We start from the raw sequence: 24,193 nt of genomic DNA on the forward strand, positions 1-24,193 counted from the left end.
TCCACCAAATTACCTCTCAGCCTTCCCTTCTCCAAGGAAAACAGTCCCAACTTCTCCAATCTGTCTTCATAACTGAAATTCCTCATTCCTAGAACCCTTCTTGTGAATCTTTTCTGCACTCTCTCCAATGCCCTCTCATCTTTCCTAAAGTGTGGTGCCCGGAACTGGATGCAGTGCTCCAGCTGAGGCCGAACTAGTATCTTATATAAGTTCAACATAACTTCCTTGCTCTTGTACTCTATACCCCTATTAATAAAGCCTAGGATACTGTATGCTTTATTACCTGCTCTCTCAACCTGTTCTGCCACCTTCAGTGACTTCTGCACATATACACAGAGGTTCCTCTGCTCCTTCATCCCCTTTAGAATTGTACCCTTTATTTTATATTCTCTCTCCATGTTCTCCCTACCAAAATGAATCACTTCACATTTCTCTGCATTGAACTTCATCTGCCAGCTATCCAACAACTTGCCTATGTCCTTTTGCAGATCTACATCATCCTCCTCACAGTTCACAATGCTTCCAAGTTTCATGTCATCTGCAAACTTTGAAATTGTGCCCTGTACAGCAAAGTCTAGGTTATTAATATATATCAGGAAATGCAAGGGTCCCAACACTGACCCTGGGGAACTCCGTTACAAACCTTCCTCCAGTCCGAAAGACATCCATTAACCACTACTCTTCATTTCCTGTCATTCAGCCAATTTCATATCCATGTTGCTACTGTCCCTTTTATTCCATGAGCTACAAGTTTGCTCACAAGTCTGTTGTGTGGCACTGTATCAAACGCCTTTTGAAAGTCCGTGTAGACCACATCAACAGCTTTGCCCTCATCAACACTCCGTGTTACCACCTCAAAAAAGTCCAGCAAGTTAGTTAAACATGATTTTCCCTTAAGAAATCCATGCTGGCTGTCCTTAATTAACTTACATTTGTTCATGTGACTATTGATTTTGTCCCGAATTATTTTTTCTGGAAGTTTCCCCACCACCAAAGTTAAACTGATTGGCCTGTAGTTGCTGGGCTTAACATTACACCCTTTTTTGAACAAAGGTGTAATGTTTGCAAATCTCCGATCCTCTGGCACCATCCTCAAGTCTAAGGAAGACGGAAAAATTATGGCCAGTGCCTCTGCCAATTCCGTATCCATGTTGCTACCATTCCTTTTATTCCATGAGCTATAACTCTGCTCGCAGCCGGAATTTTACAGCCCCCAAACGAGGAGGGAAACTGGCAGGGGGTTGGAGGGGGGCGCGGTGGTTGCGTTCCCGACCCCCTTCCGCCCCTGCTGCAATTTTACATGGGGCAGCAGCAGTGAAAAACGGCCTGCCCGCCCCGGGCCATTCAAAGCCCTTAATTGGCCAATTAACTAGCACTTAATTTTTATTTTTTTATTTTTATTTAGAGATACAGCACTGAAACAGGCCCTTCGGCCCACCGAATCTGTGCCGACCAACACCCACCCATTTGTAGTAACCCTGCAGGAATATCATATTCCCTACCACCTACCTACACTAGGGACAATTTACAATGGCCAATTTACCTATCACCTGCAAGTCTTTGGCTGTGGGAGGAAACCGGAGCACCCGGCAAAAACCCACGCGGTCACAGGGAGAATTTGCAAACTCTGCACCGCCCCTCCCGCCGTTGCGGGTATTTTATCCTCGGCGGCCGGATAGCAAAGGCCTCAAGAACACTGCCTGGTAAAATAAGGCAGCCTTCTTGCGGGCTGGGGAAGCCCTCCTGATCAGGCACCCTGTGCCCGACAGAGGGCCGTCCCCGAAGCCCCAACCCGCAACCCCCCCCCCCCCCCCCACCTTTGTCTCGCCAGGGCCCGGCCAATGGTCTCAAACTGTATGGAGCACCTTTGAGAGAATGTAGGGAGTTAACTGATAGTGTGATCAAAAATGTAAATTGTGAAAAGGCTTTTGAAAGTGAAAAAAGATATAGTGAAATGGAGAAGTTTAGAAAAAGTTTCAGAATCCAGGGGCATGATGGCTGACAGTTCTTCCACCCTTGTTAAAGAGAGAGGGACCCACCCAATGGGGAGAGATGCAAGAGCGGAGAATGTAACCCAGGACTCTAGGCAGTATGTGATTGTAGAAATTGGCTGTCGAGAGAACAATGAAATTAATGCGTTGAGGTACAGTGATCTAGTGGAGGTTGGTGTGGATAGGTGAGCAGGGCTTAACTGCAGGATAGGATGCAGGCAGCAGTTCTGGATGAGCTGAAATTTAAGGCAGTGAGGGTAAAATATGTAATACTGTGATTTTCTCCAGTTGGGACCTACCCTTTGGATTTTGTGTCATCTTGTAGTGAAGATAGAAAATTTGTCTAAAGATTCTGTAAGTTGAAGCTGCACAAGCATTGTGACATTTGTACCCAACCTGATGACTGACATATGTGCAAGTAACTGAGAATGTGGTTAGGTTGTTTTAGAATATTACAATGCTGCAATGTACGAAGAACTTTTGATGGTTAATTGTGGCAAGGCTTTAGTTGTACATTGTGAGTTGGCTGTATACCTTGCTGAAGTATGAGTGTGTTGCGATTCAGTAACAGAACGACAAAGTTTGTGAGGGTTTAGCATGGGTGAGCAGTGAATGTGGAACAGGTGACAGGCAACAGTTTGTATCCTGGAATCATGGGCCATTGCTTGGTCAGATTCCTTACTGTGCTGTCTGCTACTGCATCTATCTTGCAGTACAATAGACTATGCTGAGCGTGGCTACCAACTCCTACCAAACATGGCTGACTGTTATGTGATGAGGGTGTCCCACAGTTCAAAATAGGGTGTCCTTTTACACATATACACCTCATACAGCAGCGCAATCACTTTACTAGACATCAAACGGGTTGGGAAGCACCATTCCTCTGACATTTGCTACAGATTCTGTTTTGTACCTCCATGTTGGCCTTTCTATTCTTTTGCTCTTGGCTGTCACTACTTCATCCTTATGTTGCCTTTGCAAGAGCTGATAACTTGATGAAAGCATTTTGAGGTTTGAAGGAGCTTAAAACTATTTTAATTCCCATGTATGTGGCCATTTTACTGCAAGTGGCCACAGCCCTTTTTAATGGCATACTCACATGATTTCAATATTCTCCACAATGTCATGCTGCGTCTGCATCTTAAATGGTATTCATGTGTTGTGCTTGAAATACTGTATCTAGAAAATCCAGTTCCTGGCAGATCTCAGTAAGTCCTGTGTAATGTTTTAATGCTCATTTTTGAGGCCCATATGAATAGCTAGTGATGACAGAGCTGTGTGCATGTACAGAGAAAGCTGCTAATAATGTGGTAGTGATTGCATCAATTCCAAGCTTGAATGTGTGGTTTTACATGTGACCTTTTGTAAAAGAAAATAGGTTGGGTTTGCACCCAGGAAGTGGTGTAAGGCTGTCACTGTATTCAGTAACAGTTGTACTGGCTCCTGGACCCCAAAACCTCACATTTTAAAAATTTACATCCTTGTATATTTATGTCCTTTGATCTTGACCCATTCTGTCTCGGTCACCTCTTCCAACTCTAGAATTTCTCCCCCACCCTTCCAGAAATCTCTGTTCCCTCAATTCTGGCCTTTTTGTGCATCCTCCCTCCCTTTGCTCCACCATTGGTGGCTGTGGGGTCAGCTGACTAGGCTCCACTCTCTGTAGTTCCCTCTCTGCCTCTCCTCCTCCTTCTTTTGGGCTTTTCTTAAAATCCATCTTTTTGACCATGTTTTTTGATCATCCTTGCTTATCTTTTTTGTGTCTTGGCACCCATTTTTGTCTGCTGAAGCTTGTGAAATGCCTTGGAATGTCTTTCTACATTTAATGGCGGTACTTAAATGCAAGTTGTTGTTGATAGAGGGTCACTCTAATCTGTTAGAATGTTTATTGCTAACAAGAAATCTCCTTTAAAACAGCACAGATCAACATTCCCAACAGTAAATGGTTTTGCTGCCTTCACATTCCCATCCATCTGATACCTGCTCACATCATTTAATATTCATGATTTTCAATTTTGTTTATCATTTGCTATGTCTGAATATTCTGATTTAAATGGTGATATGTTTTCAATGTAAAGATTTTGTTTTACCCCAGACCAGCTCACAATAATGTTCTCACTAAGAGCAAAGGAAAGTAGACCCCACCAAAGTTGATTTCTTGTTTATTCCAGGCCTGGGTTGGGGGGGAGAAATTCTAGGGCTGGAGGAGGTTATACAGGTAGATTGGGTCAAGACCATAAAAGGGGTGGGGGAGTGGTTTGGCACTTCATGGGCTTCTAGTACCCTCTGGGGCATGTACTGTTCAGAGGGGTTTAGTATTATATAGGGGGATGTACACTTAAAGGGTTGTTGGTGCTATCTGGGTATATGTATTCAGGGAATGTTGGTACTGTGTGGGGGTGGGGGTGCACTCTGCACGGATGTATTCCTCAGGGGTTTTGATACAATCTGGGTGGTGGGGGTGGAGGGTGCTGGTTGGGCTTGTACTTCTCGGACCACATTCGTACTAACTGAGGGAAGGGAGTTTTCCAGTAATGGGGTATACTTCTTGCTGGGGTTGGTCGGGAGTCTGCTGTCACCATTGGGGTGGGGAGAAAGTACTGAGACATCTTAGGTAGTCACTGCTGCTCTTCTAGGTCTGGTAATTCATAGTTAATATTACTACTTGAGATTGACGTTGGATTTCCTGAAGTTTCCTGCCTCCAATGTTCCAGCACTCCAATCCTGGTGATACTCCAGCCAACATTGGCAGAAAAAGACTGAATGACTCCCTCTGCCTTGTGTGACTGCAGTTTCTATTGTGGCTTTGGTGGGAATTGGAATGTGCAATTCAGACTAAACAGAAAGGAAAAGGTTGAAATTGGTCTTCAGTGTTTCAGTTAAATGTGCTCAGAGGTACCAACATGTCCAATACCTCAATGGTTGAAATGTGTGGTTGGTCTGGGATAGTTTTCATTTGTACTTTTTTTCCTATAATGTTATCATTTCAAACATTTCCCTTTAAATTTTGTAAGTATGGTGATGCAGTGACTATAAAATCTGAGGTAAAATATGTATCAGCTTCTATTAACTAACACTGCGGGAGGGGGAGTCTCTCGATTGAGTTAGTGCTGTCCCAGTCAGGCATCTCAGTACAGACATAGGCTCAGGGATAGGCAATCAATTTCAACAAGTTAGTAAAGAACTTGACCTCTGCCCACTCTGCTTTGGGAGGCACGTTTTAACAACTTGGAGACTACATTCAGGTGAAATAAAAACAAGAAATGCTGGAAATACTCAGCAGGTCTGGCAGCATCTGTGGAGAGAGAAGCAGAATTAACGTTTCAGGTCAGTGACCCTTCATCAGAACGGATGATAAAATGCCATGGTGGCGGGAAGGCAACGGGCATTCCACCCCACTGCCTTCCCTCACCAATTTACATTCCCCCCACCCTGGCTCCCAGTCTCTCCCTAATATTGTGATTTCCTTGTTATTTCCCCAGATCCATATAAATATTGTATCTGCTACTACAAAGGCTAAATTCTTGGGATAATTTTAAGTCTGCACTGGTGGCAGGTAGGATTGCCTACCATAAGCGCATTAATTTGAGCATGCACAATGCTAATTTTCTGACTATAGTTGAAAAGTCCTGGTAGGTGTGTGCTAGAGTTTTTGGTGTGTGCTGCCAGTTGGCAAGGCTGGCTGTTGCCAGCATGAACTCTTAAAATTGCCCACTCCTTATAGACACGCAAGCATCTAAATCACTAATTTGAAGCAGATATTCACTACACAGTCCCTGAATTGTTGATAATGTGCAGATGTCCCGAGCAGCAAATATGCACATACAAGACTGTAGTTTCAGTGCAGTCCAAACTGTCAACATGAATATGGTATCTGTCAGAAATGTAGAGCTAGATTTTACCAGCCCTGTAGGGAGAGACTGGGAGCTGGCGTGGGGGGAATGTAAAATGGTGAGGGAAGGCAGTAGGCTGGAGGGCCCATTGCCTCCTGCCACCATGGTGTTTTATCATAACGGGGAGGAAGGTGACGATGTCCCTCACACCAAGAAGTCAATTGTGCCACTTAAGTGGCCGATTAAGGGCCTCTTCCTGCCGTCACTGGCATTTTATCAGCGGCTGGTGGCCCTCCACCATGTGGGGAGACCGCCTGGTGAACCCTGGCGGCTTCCCTGCAGGCTTGATGGTGGTGGGGGGGGAAGGTTCCTAATTAGGCACTCTGTGGCCCACAAAGGGGGCCCCGGTGGCATTGGCCGTCCCCCCATGGCAAACACTCCCTCACCAACCGCCCACCTCATTGGGGCCTGCTTGACTGGCTCCAGCAACCCCAGACCCCACTCACCTTGTTGCGAGGATGTAGTCCATCGCTGTGTCCTCTCAGCTGGGTGCAGTCGGAGCAGTGGCCACCACTCTCAGTGGCACTGCTGAGACTGAAGAGCTGGCGGGGACTGTTGTCCTTTAAAGGGATGGAAGCCTTGACAGCAACCAATTAGTTGCTGAATTGGCCTATAATGCAGCCAGGTACCCCCAAACAGCCAAGGCAGAATTGCCCCCGGCTTTCAAGCCTGTTGTTGGAGTCCCTGCCGCCCCAACAAAATTCAGTCCATAGAGTGCATTTGGCCAGGAGTTGATCACTGCCACAGTGCTGTTGCAGAGCCGAGAATATCAACAGGTAACAGGGAATACTGGTTTAATGAAACTTGGCTGGCTAGCTGTGTTACAGTCAGTAATTTGGATGGCTATTTAAAGGAGATGACACAGGCTGTACAAAAGCAAAAATACCTTGTTCATCTGGAGTTTTGCTCACCATGTTACTGCTGATCCACATTTACAATGTGTTTTGCATGAATGAAACATCCATTCGTCCTCCCATGTCCTCCATCCATCCTCTTCTCCTTCACAGTCATCCAGAGCCAAGCGTAAAAAGAGCTTCCTCTTGTCTCGAAAGTTTACCTTCTACAGGAGCAAAGAGAATATTGTACAGGAACGCACAGGTGATCATGACCGTAAGTAACTGTAGGCTTATGTAAAGTCTGGTCAGAGGGAACAGCATTCTATGAACACTAACCCAGTATGATGCAAACACTAACATGCCGGCACTATGGTTCCAACGTTCCAAACAGCTTTCCATGGACTGTACCAAATGGGGCCTCAGCAGTTCCAGACTGAAGTTTTGCTGTCTATGACAGTGAGCAGAGTGTGACCTGATGTTGGGGTCTATATTCACAGAATTAACAATTTTAGGCTGTAATTCTTTAAACAACATTACCAAAAATTAGCACCATGTGTCCAATATCATGTCTGCCCAATGTGAATTAGCACCAAATACATTTAATGCAATTTCAATTTAACGGCCTTAAAATTCTGCTTGAATATTCCATGGTCTCAATGTTGTGGAGCAGTTAAAAATCACAGGAATACTCATCACTAGCTGCAGTGGCCCCAATAGCTACCTCTATTCTGCTCTATCACTGTGCAGGAGTCCAGCTGCTAATTCACTGCTTTCCTCTGTTTCTATATCTCTTTTTGTTTCTGTGTTATTTCTAAATTATTGCTGTCCGGTGATTGGATCCAGGAGTTCCCTGGATTGAGTGATGACTATTACGGGATGAAGAACCTGAGTAAGTGAGAGACCAACATTTGTGAATGTAAAAATCACAAGCATCTGTATTTGAATATCTGTTCTAATATATCCTTTTCATTTCTTCGCTTCCACTGTCAGTTCAAGTAACCTTATTAACTCTCCCAGTGCCACAAGTCCATTTTTAGACCAGTTATTCAGGGCTCCCTCTCTCCTAGCTTCTTAATATGTTGACCCAGTGTTGCAAACTAAATTAGTTTACCAGTTAATATTTTTTGCTGTTCAATTATACAATAAATTCAGAATCATTCAGAATACACACACATATATATATATATATATATATAAAATAGTGATTTAATGTAATCTAAACCACATCACTGATAACGTATACTTATGTCACAATATAATGTGTTGGTTTTATTGATAATGTGTGTAAGGTTTGTGTCTAAGTGGAGAGCTTTTTGTGAAAGTTTATAATTTGTGTGGTTTATAAAATGAGAATCAAAAAGGGATCAGTTTTTAGTTTTATTTTTGATTTTTAGTTTTACAGATATTCTAGTTGATAGGCTGGAGCCTGTCATAAATTGCATGGCCCATTGGGTGCTGCAGTTCAGGGAATCAGAGCTATAAACCAAATCAGAAATAATCAAGTTTATAATTATCCATTTGATCTTCCTCCATCAAATTTCTGCTCTATGTTCCAATACTCCAAGCGTGGGAATGTTCTTCTAGGATCAACAAATTTTAAGGGTATTTTCGGCAGTGCTTTCTGATATCAGCTTTCCCCATAAGAGAAACTGCTTAAATCTACTGATTCAACAGATTCTACCCTATGAGCTGTGCTGCTGTAGGTTATTACATCACTTACACACTGTATATAACTAGCTGATAATTCACTCCTTATCTATCAGCATCTAATAACTCCTCATTTTGGATCCTTTCTCTCAGTTTTTTGATCTTACCTCTGCCAGGTTTTCTCAGGTAGAACAGATGGGCCTAGCTGGTGAAGGTGCTGGATGATTCAGGAAGTGCACAGGTAGCTGAAAGTGAATTTTCCTTTACTGCTGCACTAACCAACATGTTAGATGTGCAGGAGGAAAGTGAACATCTGAGGAGTGGATGGCACCACAGGACAAGCTCAGCATTCTGCATTAGATTATCGGCCTACAGGAGTGGGTGATATGCTATCATATCCTCACAATAATAAAGGATAGTGGCTGGGAATACCCGAGGGCTTTTTATATTTAGACCTGTTGCTGACGCCCGAATTGCATCACTCAGGGCAACAGATAGTTTTGCAGCAAACAGAAAATCTTGAGAATCATACTAAGGTCTTCAATCAGCATGTTTCTCCAAATCTAGTTGAAAATATTCAGTGTTAGGAATGTGCAGGAAGTTACTGTGCCAGTACATTGTAATCAGAAACACATTACAAAGGACAGTCAGCCCACCTGTTTGCTCCTTTTATAACCTGAAACTCTGGCACCTTGCTTTTTTGCAGAGTGTATGACGTCCAACACCAGTGACAGTGAAAGCAGCTCCAGTAAGTAACCCCTAGGGGTTCCTTCATTTATTTTTCTTCTCCCTTTGCAGGTCATTTGTCTCCATAGATCCCGTCTTCAGGTGGGACAGTTGGGAACACTGACCACCTGCACAGCTTATCCTGAGGCCACTATTCAGCTATTTTATGGTTGGAGAGAAAATCAGGACCTCAGCCCTAATTCCCCTGATTAGTGCTAAAGAAAAAATTGGAATCCCAAGCTCTACTTGTTGTCACCAGAGTGGGACAGAGTTAGAGTCTTCAGCTTCAGTCTCATCGAGGTGGATGGAGCAGTTGACTTGGACCATTTACTTTGATGCATTTCCCCAGCAGTGAGCATGACAGTCTGGACTGCTCTCCCCACATATTCTGTGCTGGTGTCCACAGTCTGGTCCTGAAATTCACAAAGATGCAGTTCATTGTTGCTTTGTATTTGTTCCAGCCCCAGTCTGCCATAACATGGAACACTCACTAGAGACACACCTGTAAAACTTTTTTTCCATGGGATATGGGTGTCCCTGGTAAGACCAGCATTTTTTTTTTTTTTTTTAGAGATACAGCACTTAAACAGGCCGTTCGGCCCACCGAGTCAGTGCCGACCATCAACCACCGATTTATACTAATCCTGCACTAATCCCGTATTCCTATCACATCCCCACCTATCCCGATATATTTCCCTACCACCTACCTATACTAGGGGCAATTTATGATGGCCAATTAACCAATCAACCTGCAAGTCTTTGGCATGTGGGAGGAAACCGGAGCACCCGGAGGAAACGCACGCAGACACAACATTTGTTGCTCATCCCTAATTGCCTTTCTTAATTGAGTAGCTTGCTAGGCAATTTCAGGGGGCACTTAAGAGTCACCCATTTGCTGTGGGTTTGGAGTCACATGTAGGCCTGTCCGAGTAAGGATGGAAGATTTCCTTCTCTAAAGGACATTAGTGAACCACATGGGGTTTTGTGACATTCAATAGTTTCATTGGCACCATTACTGAGACTAGCTTTCAATTCCAGATTTTTATTAATTAATTGAATTTAAATTCCCTTGAACATGTGTCCCCAGGGCATTAGCCTGGACCTCTGGATCACTAGTCTAGTGACATTACCACTACACCACACTTTCTGCATTACCTTCATTCAGATTATGAACTTTCACTAACACTGATTGACATATAATTCCTTTTGTATTCCAGTTGTTTCTTAAGATGAATATCTGGCAGATTAGATTTAAGCAAGACTATATAGGAAATACATAAAGGAGGGGAGGGGAGAAGGATGATGACTAATTGATGAGGATGATTTCAGCTGATAGTAATGTTTTTCTATTTTCCGCCTTCATAGAGGGTCAGGATGATACTGTTCTATCTTATGAAGCGGTGACACGTCTGGAGAGTAAGTAGAAACTTTCAGATTGATCTTCCTTTCTAGAAAGTTGTAATATTATGTTCGAAAGGGGAGTGGGAATAATGGGATAGCTCTGCCAAAGGGTCGCATGACGGACCAAATGGCTTCCTTCTGTGCTGTGTCATCCTATTCAATTCAGATTTAGACTGATATTTTTGTGGTAGTTTGAGTGCTATTGTTTAGCAAATGCATGGGAACACCATCACTTTAAGTTTCTTTCCAAGTCACCTACCTTCCTGACTTGGACATATCACAGTTCCTGCATGGCCCTTGTTTCAAAATCCTGAAATTCCCTACCTAATAGCACTGTGTGAGTACCTTCACCACACGCACTGCAGCAGTTCAAGGTTGTTCAGCACCATCTTCTCAAAAGCAAATAGGGGCAGGCAGTAAACACTGGCCTTGTGAGCAACACATCCTCAGTATGAATTTTTTTTTAAATCCTCTACTAGCCTGGAAGCATAACAGTCGAGAGCTCTGTGTATATTTGCAGTCCTGTCCTTACAGCTCCAAGTCTACTTGAAGCAGGTAGCACTCTGTAACTGCCTCCTTATAGAACCAGAGCTCATGGAAGTAGTTCTCCTCTGCCATTGGCAGGTAGTTATGCATTAGTTGGTAGCATAATGTGGGCAATTCACCTCTGGTACAATCTGTTATCTCAGACATCAATTCCTTCTTCTTCTTTGTCCTCTTCCATTAAATTCAGTGAGAGGGGAGCACTGAAAACAGCCCTCATAGCTTATAATTGAATGGTAGTAAAAAATAAATGAATAATACAACTTTGAGATTCCTTCCCCACAGGTAAGAAACTGAATTCTTTTAATGCCCATTTTGAAATAGCAAATTGGTGAACTTAGTGCATCTGGTGCAAAAAAATCAATTTCATGGGCATTTTCATTAACACCTGATTTGAATTATACTTGAATATAAACTAAAGTTCTCACGTAGTCTGTGTGAAAGGACTCACTACTGCAGACAAAAAAATTCATGCAAAGTGCAGCGCAAGTGGAAAAGGAGCAAGTTCCCAAACTCAATTTTCTGGATCTCTCCTGCACAGCCTTTACACAGTAGGAATTTCTAAGTTATCACATATTGGTGAGTTCATTTATCAAAAGGGACTGCTTTGCTCAGTCTAATGGGTTACTTTCCAAAATATCATGATGTTCTTATAAAAGGGAAAAATAAGAAAGCAACGTTATATAAAAAAAAGGTTTCTTGTTTTGAGAGGTACTCGTTGAAGAAATCAGTTCTGTGGCATATGTCATATGGTTTATTTAACCATATGCAATTCATCAAATCCTGCTTGAGATTGGTCGTTGTTATCCATGGATTTTCACTGGTAGCTTCTTGCTGAGGAAGCACTTTAAAAAAAAAAATCATTCTCATGATGTGAGCATCACTGGCAAAGCTGGCATTTATTGTCCATCACTAGTTGCCCTGAGAAGCTGTTGGTGGCCTTTTCCTAGAATCAGTGCTGTCCATGCGCTGAAGGCTAGCACTGTGCTTTTCGATAGTGGTTTCCAGAATTTTGATCCAGTGATAAATGAAGGAATGTCAATTTATGTCCAAGTCAAGATGGGAAGTGACTTGGAAGAAGAACTTGGAGGTGATGGTGTTCCGATGCACCTGCTGCCCATCCTAGGTGATGGAGGTCGCATGTTTGTGAGTTGCTGCAGTGCATCCTGTAGATAGTGCACACTACAGCCACAGTATGCCAGTGGTTGAGGGGGTGGATGTTTTAGGCTATTTAGTATAAATGGTCCTGTGTGTGATGTTTCAATCAAGGCTGTCTCTGTAAATGATGTTTTTAAATTTCAGTTCACTATGCTCGGCCAATAATAATTCTGGGGCCAATGAAAGACAGAATCAATGACGACTTGATCTCCGAGTTCCCAAATAAGTTTGGTTCCTGTGTACCACGTAAGCACTTCTGAAATCTCATCTTGTAATGTGCCATTTAACTAACTTGTTCTTTGAAATCAGTTATCCTAGAAACTTCCACTTTTGGGTACTTTGCCTTACTCTCATGCACAGTACTTTTGCTGTTCTTCCTTTACTTCCTCAGACCTTGGGTCCCCAAACCAATTGCTCAGAAACACTTGAAAAATACCAAAATATACTGGAATTTTGACCACAAAATGAGCTGTGCACCTTCAATAAGTGTTTTTTCAACCCATGAAAACATAAGAGACATAAAGAACATAAGAAATAGGAGTAGGCCATTCAGCCCCTCCAGGCCTGTTCTGCCATCCAATAAGATCATGTTTGATCTGATTGTGACCTTAACTCCACTTTCTTGTCTGCTCCCCCATAACCCTTGACTCCCTTGTCAATCAAAAATCTGTCTAACCCAGCCTTGAATATATTGAATGATCTAGCCTCCGCTGTTCTCTGGGGAAGAGAATTCCAAAAAATTAACGATCCTCTGAGAGAAGAAATTTTTCCTCATCTCGGTTTTAAAAGGGAGACCCCTTATTTTGAAGGCTGTGTTTGCTGACAACACAATCACTAGATGCCGCAGTACTGGCACATGTGCAAATGTAGCCTCATCCATTGAAACATCACTACTTGCGACGTCTCAGGCAGCTGCCAATAATAAAGATGGTGCAGCTCAGTTTATCACAAAAAATAAACAAATTAATCCCAAATGCCTTCAATGGCTGCGATGGTTGCCTCCATCCCACCCCCATCAGTACCCTGCTCCCTCCTGCCATCGTGCTTCTCTTCGTTGCTCCCTCCCATGCCTGTCTGCTGGCTCCACGCCTCGCCGCTGCCTTTCTTTAGCCTTTTGCTCCCACCCTTACCACACCATTTCCCCACCCCTCGGCTGCTCGCTCCCTGCCATGCCGCTTTGGCCGCTCGCTCCAGGCCTCACCGCTTCCCACCCTGCAGCCACTCACTCCCACGTTGCCCCGTCACCCCTCGGCCGCTCATTCCCTGCCTTGCCGCTTTGGTGGCTTGTTCCTCACCCCTGCCGCTTCTGCGGGCAGCGTGGCGGGAGCGATCGGCTGAGGGGAGGAAGAGGCGAGGCCTGGAGCGAGTGGCTGAGGGGGTGAAATGGCGAGGCCTGGAGCGAGTGAGGGGGGGGGGGGGGTTGTTGGGGATGGAAGTGGGGAACGAGTGTCTGAGGTGGGGGGGAGCGGCGAGGGCGGGAGAAAGTGGCCGTGGGGGGGAAGTGGCGATTGAAGCAAGGATGGCGGGATGGAGCAGTGAGTAGTCGGGAGCAGGAAATTGAAAGCGGCGATTGAAGTGGGGATGGCAGGAGGGAGCGGGGTATTATTCGGGGAATAGAAGCAGCGATCGCGGCTATTTAGGGGTGAGGACATCATTGCGTGCTGACGTCAGCATACTGGTAAATGTTCGCACGCACTGATGACATCCGCGATCGCCCTGTGCATGCTCTGCATTGTCAGGAGTCAGCGTGTAGTTTGAAACTGTGCCCCCTGGTTCTAGATTTTTTTTTATTTTCCAAAATATACTTTATTCAGAAAAATCTGTAAAAAAAAAATACACTACAAAACAGTTCCAAAAAGCACCAAGTCAAACAATACAAAGAGTGAAAAGGAGATCAGTTTCCTTCAATACAGGAGTGAGTTGCCTCACAACCCTTCAATTTCATTTTACCTGCCATGTACATTTTACAGCAAACAAATATTTTTTGGGTACAGTTCGAGGGGTTTCCCATGGATTCAGCCCCTCAGTTCACCTTGGTGGGGGGACCTTACACAGTGGTCTTTCCCCATTGAGCCTTTGCCGTGGCTGCCCCAAGCTTTAGTGCGTCCCTCAGCACGTAGTCCTGGACCTTGGAATGTGCCAGTCTGCAACATTCGGTCGTGGACAATGCTTTGTGCTGGAAGACCAGCAAGTTTTGGGCAGAGCAAAGAGCGTCTTTCACCGAATTGATAGTCCTCCAGCAGCAGTTGATGTTTATCTTGGTGTGCGTCCCTGGGAACAGCCCGTAGAGCACAGACTGCTGTGTTACAGAGCTGCTTGGGATGAACCTCGACAAAAACCACTGCATCTCTTTGCACACCTGTTTTGCAAAGATACATTCCAGAAGGAGGTGGGCAATTGTCTTCTCCCCACCTTGTTATAGATTTCCCCCACGAGGGGAAAATGCTTGCAGCATCTACCCTGTTAAGCTCCCTCAGAATCTTTTATGTTTCAGTAAGATCACATCTCATCCTGCTAAACTCCAATGAGTATAGGCCCAACCTGCTCAACCTTTCCTCATAAGACAGCCCCTTCAACCCAGGAATCAGCCGAGTGAACTTTCTCTGAACTGCAATAAATGCCAACATTCCATTTGTCTTCCTACTTATTTGCATGCTAACCTTTTGTGGGGTGCCCTCATATAACATTAACAATCTGCTGCGAGTCCACTTCAAAAAAAATGTAGACAATCCACAGGGACCCCTACAACTATTGGTACTTTCCCAGGAATCCCTGGTCCTAATATGCAAAAGTGTCAGCTATGCAAATTATTACTGGAGTAGATGTTTTATTAGTATGTAATAATAGAATACTGTGCTGGTAACTAAACAGAATACATAGAAATACAAAAATCCAATGAGATCAAGTACCCCCCAGGGTCCCCAGTTTGAAAGCTATGCTAACACCCAGCATAAACCTGACAATACAGAAAGTGGGGTGTTGATTTTGCTAGCTACATGAATGGGTCGAAAAATATAAATCTGAAACAGAAATTCTCTACTTATTGACTATGAATGGGCTCAATCTAGGCTTGAAACAAAGGCCAGGAATTTAGAGAGAGAGATACAGCACTGAAACAGGCCCATCGAGTCTGTGCCAACCATCAACCACCCATTTATACTAATCCTACATTAATCCCCTCCTCTCAATTCTCCTACCACCTACCCACACTAGGGGCAATTTACCTATCAACCTGCAAAGTCTTTGGCTGTGGGAGGAAACTGGAGCACCCGGCAGAAGCCCACACAGTCTCAGGGAGAACTTGCAAACTCCGCACAGGCAGTACCCAGAATCGAACCCAGATCACTGGAGCTGTGAGGCTGTGGTGCTAACCACTGCGCTGCCCCCAATTTCTTTAGATGTGCTCCTGTGTTGCTGCTGCAAATTCATCAAGTGTAAGGAAAAGCTGTCAATAGGATTTCCACCGCACTTCTAGTGAAGTTGTGGTGGCAGAGCTGGAACAGCTCCGAGAAAATACATGTTGAAAGAGGATGAAAAGAACAGAGAAATGCCCCCCAGGGCAGCACAGTGGCGTAGTGATTAGCACCGCAGCCTCACAGCTCCAGGGACCCGGGTTTGATTCTGGGTACTGCCTGTGCGGAGTTTGCAAGTTCTCCCTGTGATTGCGTGGGTTTTCGCCGGGTGCTCCGGTTGATAGGTAAATTGGCCATTATAAATTGCCCCTAGTATAGGTAGGTGGTAGGGGAATTGAGGGAAGGTGGGGATGTGGTAGTAATATGGGATTAATGTAGGATTAGTATAAATGGGTGGTTGATGGTTGGCACAGACTTGGTGGGCCGAAGGGCCTGTTTCAGTGCTGTATCTCTAAATAAAAAATAAATAAATCAGCACAGGCCATAACTATAAAGTGCTGTATAACAGAGGACCCCTTGTGGCCAAAATCTTCCACTGCATGCCAGTATTTAATGGCCTTTTTCGAGCTTTACAGCTCAGAAAGAGGCCATTTAGCTCTTTGTACCTGTTGCAGCTTCTGGAAAGAACTCTCCACTTAATCCCATTCCCCTGACTGTCCCCATACCTGTTCACAAAAATTCCTTTTTCAAATATTTCTCCATTTCCCTCTTAAAAGTTATGGATGGTAAGGTATTCCATCTCTTAGTGAAACTATCCAAAAAAGAAGCTCTCCTGATCTCTCCAGCCATTTTTTTGGTGGTACCATGCTCGGGTTAATGTTGCCTGATGTCAAGGGCAACTACACTGCTCTCCTTGCATTTAGATTTTGTGTCCAAACCAGGATTAAAGCTGTGACCAGTCTTGTGTAGGAGAAGAGAATTGCTTTTCTGTGTATTAGGGAGCACTCTCTTTTCATTTTTGGAACTTGTGTTTCTTGTGTGAAGGACTGATATTGTTGTGCAACTGTATATGGCCCACTGATTGGTTTTAATTTGTATTCAGCCTTTATCTCTAAAATGTAGGACCCACCTCATAGTGTGTTGAAGTTTCAGTTTCATGGCATTATCAACCTTCTGGCATCTTGCACAAATTTCCATTCCTCAAGTGCAAGCTTAAGTAATGTCATCAGGTTACCTTGACGTCACCTGACATCCACTTTCCGGTAGGGGTCACTGAAGAATGACGAGAAGTTGATGTCCCCACCCTAGTCTGGGGTGCTGAAGACAAGTGGCTAGGGTCAGTTACCTCAGCAGAGGCTCGGGATGGAACCTGGAATCTTTATGGTCTTGATGGATATATTCTGAATCCAGCTATTTGGGTGACTGAATCTTAATTCCCACTGGAACTTAGAATTTTCATTGCTCATTTTGCTATCGCTTCACCAATGCTACTGCGTGGAAGAGCAAAATTAGAGGCCATCAATATAAAATAGTCACCAAGAAATCTAATAAGGAATTCAAAAGAAACTTCTTAGAGATGGTGAGAATTCGCTACCACAGAGTTGTTGGGGTGAATAGTATAGATCAGGGTTGTTATGCCTGCGGGCCAGGATCTGGCCCTCCAAAGGTTTCCATCTGGCCCACGGATGCAAACTGTACCCGGGCTGTTGTTCAATCTCCCCAGGGCTCCGTGACTGGAAATTGGAAATTTCCCTTTGTCGTCTTCTTGCAGATTGGCCTTTTTAAAAACATCGTGCTGTCAGTTTTGCAGCTCAGTTGCTAAAGCAGGAATGCGCCTCCCAACTTTGACAGATTTGGGGTTTTCTGACTTTTTTTTAAAAGCCCGCCGGAAAACCCCGAATCTGTCCGATGTTGGGAAGCGTATTCCTGCTTCAGCAGCTGAGCGGTGAAGTTCTGTGCGATGTTTTTAAACAAACTGACCGAGCACAAAGCTGCTGTGCTGAGTGCTCCCACTCAGTGCAACTGTCAGACAGAGTGGGAGAGGGAGAGAGATTGTGGAGGGGGGGGGGGGCGGGCAGGGTAAACAGAGAGAGAGAGGAGGGGGGACAGAGAGAGACAGCGAGAAGGGGGAACACAGAGAGGAGCGGGAACACAGATTGGGGGGAGACAGAGACGGGGGTGCAGGAGACAGATGGGGTGGGGAGACAGAGGGCACAGAGAGGGGTGGGACAGAGGGTGAGAGAGAGGCGGGGGGAGAACACGGGCGGAGAGAGGGATCAAGATCACTCCTGACAGATGGATATCTATCCAGAATACTCTGCATCGCTACATCAAGTGTGCAGGCAGAGATTGACTACATATGCAAGCAAAAACAATGCCAGGTATGTCACTAAATCAGTTTTCAATATACTGATGAGAAAGTAAGTCAATAAATCTTCTCATTCACAGCTTCTTCAACAAATGCACATTTGTTGTTGTTTTTATTAGTAAGATAAATTTTTAATGCCTTTATCTTTGAAGTTTGCTCACCGGCCCCCCCAGGCCAAGCAAAAATCGTAATGCAACCCTCCGCTCAAAAAGGTTGGACAACCCTGGTGTCGATGTATTAAAGGGAAGCTAGAAAAGCATATGAAGGAGAAGGGAATAAAGGGTTCTGCTGATAGTTAAATGCGGAAGGATGAAAGGAAGCATGAGTGCAGCATAAATGCCAGCATGGAGTGGTCGGACCAATAGGCCTATTTCAGTGCTGTATATTCTATGTAATTCACAGCACATCAAAAGAAATATAATTTAATCCACTGCTGTTCCTCTGCCTTGCAGACACCACCAGGTCAAGACGTGAGAATGAAATTGATGGGCAGGATTATCACTTTGTAACTTCCCGAGAACAGATGGAGAAAGACATTCAGGACAACAAGTTCATTGAAGCTGGCCAATATAATGACAATCTGTATGGGACCAGCATTCAGTCTGTTAGAGCTGTAGCTGAGAGGGTGAGTACAGTTAAGGGTTACAAAAATAAAATTTATATCTAGTTAAATGGAAGGTTAACTGCTACAGTTGTACCTTTAATAGAAGTTATGTATTGCCTATTGGCATTATGGGCTGCCTTACTCTTAAATTGGAGTGCAGTCTATCCATACAGTAGGATACTCCCCATCACCATGGAACACTCCCCATAAGATCCCCTCTTTTGGGTTCAAATAAGCTTTCTTCACTGCAGAAATACAGATTCACTCTAACACCGGATGATGAAAATATTTGTGTTGAACATATAGAAAAGTATTTTCTGCGAACAATGGAAAAAAAGAATCGCAAGTGAGTCTTAGAATAAGTTTGAATTTATAAATGAACTTTAGAAGAGATGTCTCATGAAATGTATGATCTCAAGGGGATTTTCCTGGTAGATAATAGGCAGTATCTTATGGTATGAAAGCCTGAACACATGAAAAATTGTCACTTAAACAGGTAAACTACTCTTTCACAAAAAATATGCTTCTTGTGGTTTCATCGCTCCAAGGGTAAATACTTTACACACTATGGTACTGAGTCTGTTCGTCATCTTTTTGTTAGTTTTCTAGGTTGACAGGTATGCAGATCCAAGAAAGTCCTAGGTTTCATTCCACAACTATAATGAGTTAGCTGATCTCAGTTGACAGAGTGGTGAGGATGCTTCAAGTCCTTGAGTGGAGCAGGGAGGGAGGAGAATATCAGTTTGGATGCCAGCGAATTGATCTCCACTGGTGTGTCTTATGTGAGGGAGCATCAAACTTGCCTCTGTTGGCCCCCATTCAGTGCTTACTGTCAAGATGTATGTGGAGCCGTGACCCAGCAAGATTCACTGCCTATAGCAGAAAACGGAACAATATATTTCTTCATATCCTGATCTTTCCTTATTTTCATAGTAAATAGTGCTTTTAATTTTATAAGTACAATTAATTTTTTAATGGATTTATGTCATTGAGATTGTTGCTTCCATCCTTGTAGGGAAAACACTGCATACTTGATGTGTCTGGGAATGCTATTAAGAGATTACAGCTTGCACTACTCTATTCCATTGCCATTTTCATCAAACCCAGATCCGTGCAATCCCTCATGTAAGTATGAGATTCTCTCAGTCTGGCTGCAAGTGAGACTTATTTTTATTGTAATTCCATTTATCCTGTTCTCTATAAAGTTGTCATTAATCTGGTCCCTTGGATTTAAATAATCAGAAAAATAGTTAGGTTTACTGATTATCATCCTACTGACTGATGTCTCGTCATCATGAAGCTTTCACTCAATTGCTGTTGGGAGATGGGAATGAATGATGCTTTTCGGATCTCAAAAGTTTTCCGTGACATTTTGCTGCTTCATGTAGAATTAAATAAATGCAGTCTGAAGGAGGTGAAAGTTTTTTTCCGTTTTTATTCATTCAAGGGATGTTGATGTCGCTGGCTAGGACAGCATTTATTGCCCATCCCTAATTGCCCTTGAGAAGGTAGTGAGCCGCCTGCTTGAGCCGCTGCAGTCCATGTGAGGTCGGTACACCCACAGCGCTGTTGGGAAGGGGGTTCCAGGATTTTGAGCCAGCGACAGTGAAGCAATGGTGATATTGTTCCAAGTCAGGATGGTGTGTGGCTTGGAGGGGAGCTTGCAGGTGGTGATATTCCCATGCATCTGCTGCCCTGTCCTTCTAGGTGGTAGAGGTCGCGGGTTTGGAAGGTGCTGACTAAGGAACCTTGGTGCGTTGCTGCAGTGCATCTTGTAGATGGTATACACTGCTGCCAATGTGCGTCAGTAGTGGAGGGAGTGAATGTTTGTGGATAGGGTGCCAATCAAGAGGGCTGCTTTGTCCTGGATGGTGTCACGCTTCTTGTGTGCTGTTGGAGCTGGACCCATCCAGGCAAGTGGAGAGTATTCCATCACACTGCTGACTTGTGCCTTGTAGATGGTGGACAGGCTTTGGGAAGTCAGACGAGTTACACACCACAGGATTCCTAGCCTCTGAACTGCTTTTGTAGCCATGATATTTATATGGCTACTCCAGTTCAGTTTCTGGTCAATGATAACCCTGAGGATGTTGATAGTTGCAGATTCAGTTATTGTAATTCCATTGAATGTCAAGGGGAGATGGTTAGATTTTCTCTTGTTTGAGATAGTCATTGCCTGGCACTTGTGTGGTGCGAATGTTACTTGCCACTTATAAGCCCAAGCCTGGATATTGTCCAGGTCTTGCTGCATTTCTACATGGACTGCTTCAGTATCTGAGGAGTCACAAATGGTGCTGAACATTGTGCAATCATCAGCGAACATCCCCACTTTGACCTTATGATTGAAAGAAAGTCATTGATGAAGCAGCTGAAGAAGGTTGGGCCTAGGGCACTACCCTGAGGAACTCCTGCAGTGATGTCCTGGAGCTGAGATGATTGACCTCCAACAACCACAACCATCTTCCTTTGTGCTAGGCCCGACTCCAATCAGCGGAGAGTTTTCCCACTAATTCCCATGGACTCCAGTTTTGCTAAGGCTCCTTGATGCCATACTCGGTCAAATGCTGCCTTGATGTCAAGGGCAGTCACTCTCAACTCACCGTGCAGGATCTTGTATATTCCTCACTGGAGGAGCTCTCTGTTATATTTAAAAGTAATGTTCTTCCAGCATTCTCCATTCCTTCTCCAGTGGAAAATTTAGTTATTTACCAAGAGACATCACGGCGTGCACTGGGAATTGCTGGTGACACGATACATTTAGTCTGCACTGCTGAATATTTTTCGGTTACCTTGCAGCTTAGTGAATAGTAGCCAGGACTCCTTCGGATGTCACTGACTACCTCTACAAAGGCCGGTCACTTATGCATATCAGCAAAACAGCTTCCAGCCAACCTGTTGTCAGAGCGAGGAAGAAAGAAATTCCCTTAATTTATGACGAGTATTGAAATTATGTGATCCCCAAGAATAATTCTTAGAATTGGATACAATTAAGTGGCCTAGAATTTCAACAGTATTGAACAAATTTTCAGTTGCAAAATGGGCATCTTAAGTAGTCCAATATGGCTGATGGCGAGCACATGCTCAATTTGCGCACCCACCATATTGGATTGAATTGCTCCTTAAGCGTCCAGGGTATGCACAGGAAGTATGTAAAATGATTAATAAAATATTTAAATAAGGGTCCTACACTTGTGACATTGATCAGTCCCCAGTACCTGACTCGCTATATGATAAAAACACTCAGCAACTCTTGGCACTAATGGGCAGGAAGGATCCTTAAAGGGCTCATTGAAGTTAGTTGCTTTTTATTTTACAGTTGTGGGTTTTTTCTGGGTATTTTTCGGCTTCCTTTGTGACATAATACATAATTCTGACTTCTGAGAAGTTTTTGCTGGTACTGTGGACTGTTTAGCTGGCTTCACAACAGTGTGACTGTAGTCATGGGTAGGGCAGTTTTGGGGGTGGAGGATGAAGGGGAGCAGCAAAGAATACAAGATGTGTAAGGGGAGAAGGAGGGCAATCCGCAGCAGGTCATATCCACAGCAGATCGTCAGGAAGCATTTATCCTACATGAACGTGTCTGAGGGGCAATATCTTGGGCACCTTCACTTCATAAGGGAGGCTATCACTGAGCTATGTTGCTTGCAGCACAACTTTGGCCTCGAATCAGGGCATGGACACAACTGCCAATGGCTGTCAAGATTACCATTGCCCTTAACCTTTATACAACAGGCTCCTTGGCTGAAGCAGGTGACACCAGCAGCATCCTGCCATTTTCAATCCACGAATAGATCAGCGAGGACACTGAGGCGCTGTATACCAGGAGAGAGCCTTGCATCTCTGTCATGAGTGGAGAAAAGCAGGACAAGAAAACATTAGGTTTTGTTCACATAGTGCACAGTGCTATAGATTACACTTGTATTGCATGTTCCCCATCAACAGCCCAGCAACTTTCTGAACAGAAAGGGATTCCACCCTTTCAATGCCCAACATTTTTGTGATGGCAGTTCATCATGCAGGTCTGTGTCTGGTTTTCTGGCAGCAAACGTGATTCGTACTTCCTGCCTTTACTCCAGTCAGGTTGCCTGTTGGCTATTGGGTGATAAGGGGCATCCGCTTCAAACTTCGCTTGTGACTCCCATCAGGAATCTGGGTAGAGCTAGCTTTCAATGAGATCCATGCCGTCACCAGAAACATCATGGAGCAGATAATCAGTGTTCTGAAGCAACGCTTCTGCCTGTGCACCATTTGGAATGAGCTTTACAGTACAGCCCTGAGTACTGGTCATCTGCATGCTGCAGAGCTTTTCCATCATAGGGGACTAGCTCTTGCCACTATCTGAAGGGCAGCAGAAGGAGGACAATGAGCAGAAAATAGGGCAACAGCAGCATGAAGAGCAGGAGCAGCATGAACCACCAGTGCTTGTAGGTGGCCAGAGCACTCAGTGAGCGGTTCCTCCAAGAGGGTTCACATGAACCATCCCTCCCATTCCCAATACAGTAAGCTAACCCAATTCTTTTTGCTACCATCCTTACTACCTTCATCCAATTGTCTTCCTTCAGTCCAGCCTTATTAGTGTTTCCCTCACTTCACTACAAATACAAACACCAAATCAGGAAAAAAAAAATCAAATTTATCAAGCTACTCAATTCCATCTGTACATATGAAGATCTTTTTCTGGAATAATGTTTGTTACTTTTTGTTAAGCGATTGCAGTAATAGCACAAATAATTAAGGATCACCCTTGTGTAGTCCCGTAGAGCCGGTCTTTTGTACTTGTTTAACTATCCTAGTGCTCCTGCGAAGAGTATGGGAGGTGGAAGGCTGCTGAACAGCCATTGAGGACTGTTCAAGTGGCCATGGTAGACAACCACAAGCAACTCTCAGCCCAGAGGGCCCTGGCTGCACACTGGTAGCATCTAAGTGTGGGCCGAGGCTGTCTGGCCCAGCTGATTGTATGTCACAATCAAGGACATTGGTAGAGGAGCAGACATGCTGCCCCGTGCCTTTCCCATGGAGCCAAGCCCAATCTCCTGGGATTGTGCTTCAGCACCCCTCCATTTCTGTGTGAATGCAGGAATGGTGTGGCACTCGTGATGTTCCTGTTAACAATTTATCAAAGAATTGTTACAGTACAGAAGGAGGCCATTCGGCCTGTCATATCTGCGCTGGCTCTCCAAAAGAGCAATTTACCTAGTGCCACTCCGCTGCCTTCTCCCCATAGCCCTGCACATTCTTCCTTTTCACATAACAATCCAATTCCCTCTTGAATACCTCAATTGAACCTGCCTCCACCACACTCTTAGGTAGTGCGTTCCAGATTGTAACCACTCGCTGCATGAAAACGTTTTTACTCCTGTCTCCATCGGTTCTTTTTCCAATTACCTTAAATCAGTGATCTCTTGTTCTCGATCCTTCTACCAGTGGGAACAGTTTTTTCCTATCTACTCTATCCACACCTCTAATGATTTTGAACACTTCCATCAATACTCCTCTCAGCCTTCTCTTCTCCAAGGAAAACAGTCCCAACTTCTCCAATCTATCCACATAACCTTAGTTCCTCATCCCTGGAACAATTCTTATGAATTTTTTCTACACTCCCTCTACTGCCTTCACGTCTTTCCTAAAGTATGGTGCCCAGAACTGGACACAATACTCCTGTTGAGATCAAAC

The 24,193-nt window shown here is 44.2% G+C and overlaps 1 protein-coding gene across 1 annotated transcript in view; it reads left to right on the forward strand.

Moving 5' to 3' along the window:
- Nucleotides 1-24,193, forward strand: part of LOC137377412 (disks large homolog 3-like) — a 550,827-nt gene that overhangs the window by 512,051 nt on the left and 14,583 nt on the right. The window contains exons 28-33 of the mRNA XM_068046991.1: nt 6,892-6,994; nt 9,074-9,115; nt 10,459-10,509; nt 12,340-12,441; nt 18,369-18,541; nt 19,536-19,645. Of these exons, the coding sequence (XP_067903092.1) occupies nt 6,892-6,994; nt 9,074-9,115; nt 10,459-10,509; nt 12,340-12,441; nt 18,369-18,541; nt 19,536-19,645 (581 nt within the window). The remainder of the gene's footprint in view (nt 1-6,891; nt 6,995-9,073; nt 9,116-10,458; nt 10,510-12,339; nt 12,442-18,368; nt 18,542-19,535; nt 19,646-24,193) is intronic.

Source organism: Heterodontus francisci, chromosome 15 (assembly GCF_036365525.1).
Source record: "Heterodontus francisci isolate sHetFra1 chromosome 15, sHetFra1.hap1, whole genome shotgun sequence".
Taxonomy (NCBI): Eukaryota; Metazoa; Chordata; class Chondrichthyes; order Heterodontiformes; family Heterodontidae; genus Heterodontus; species Heterodontus francisci.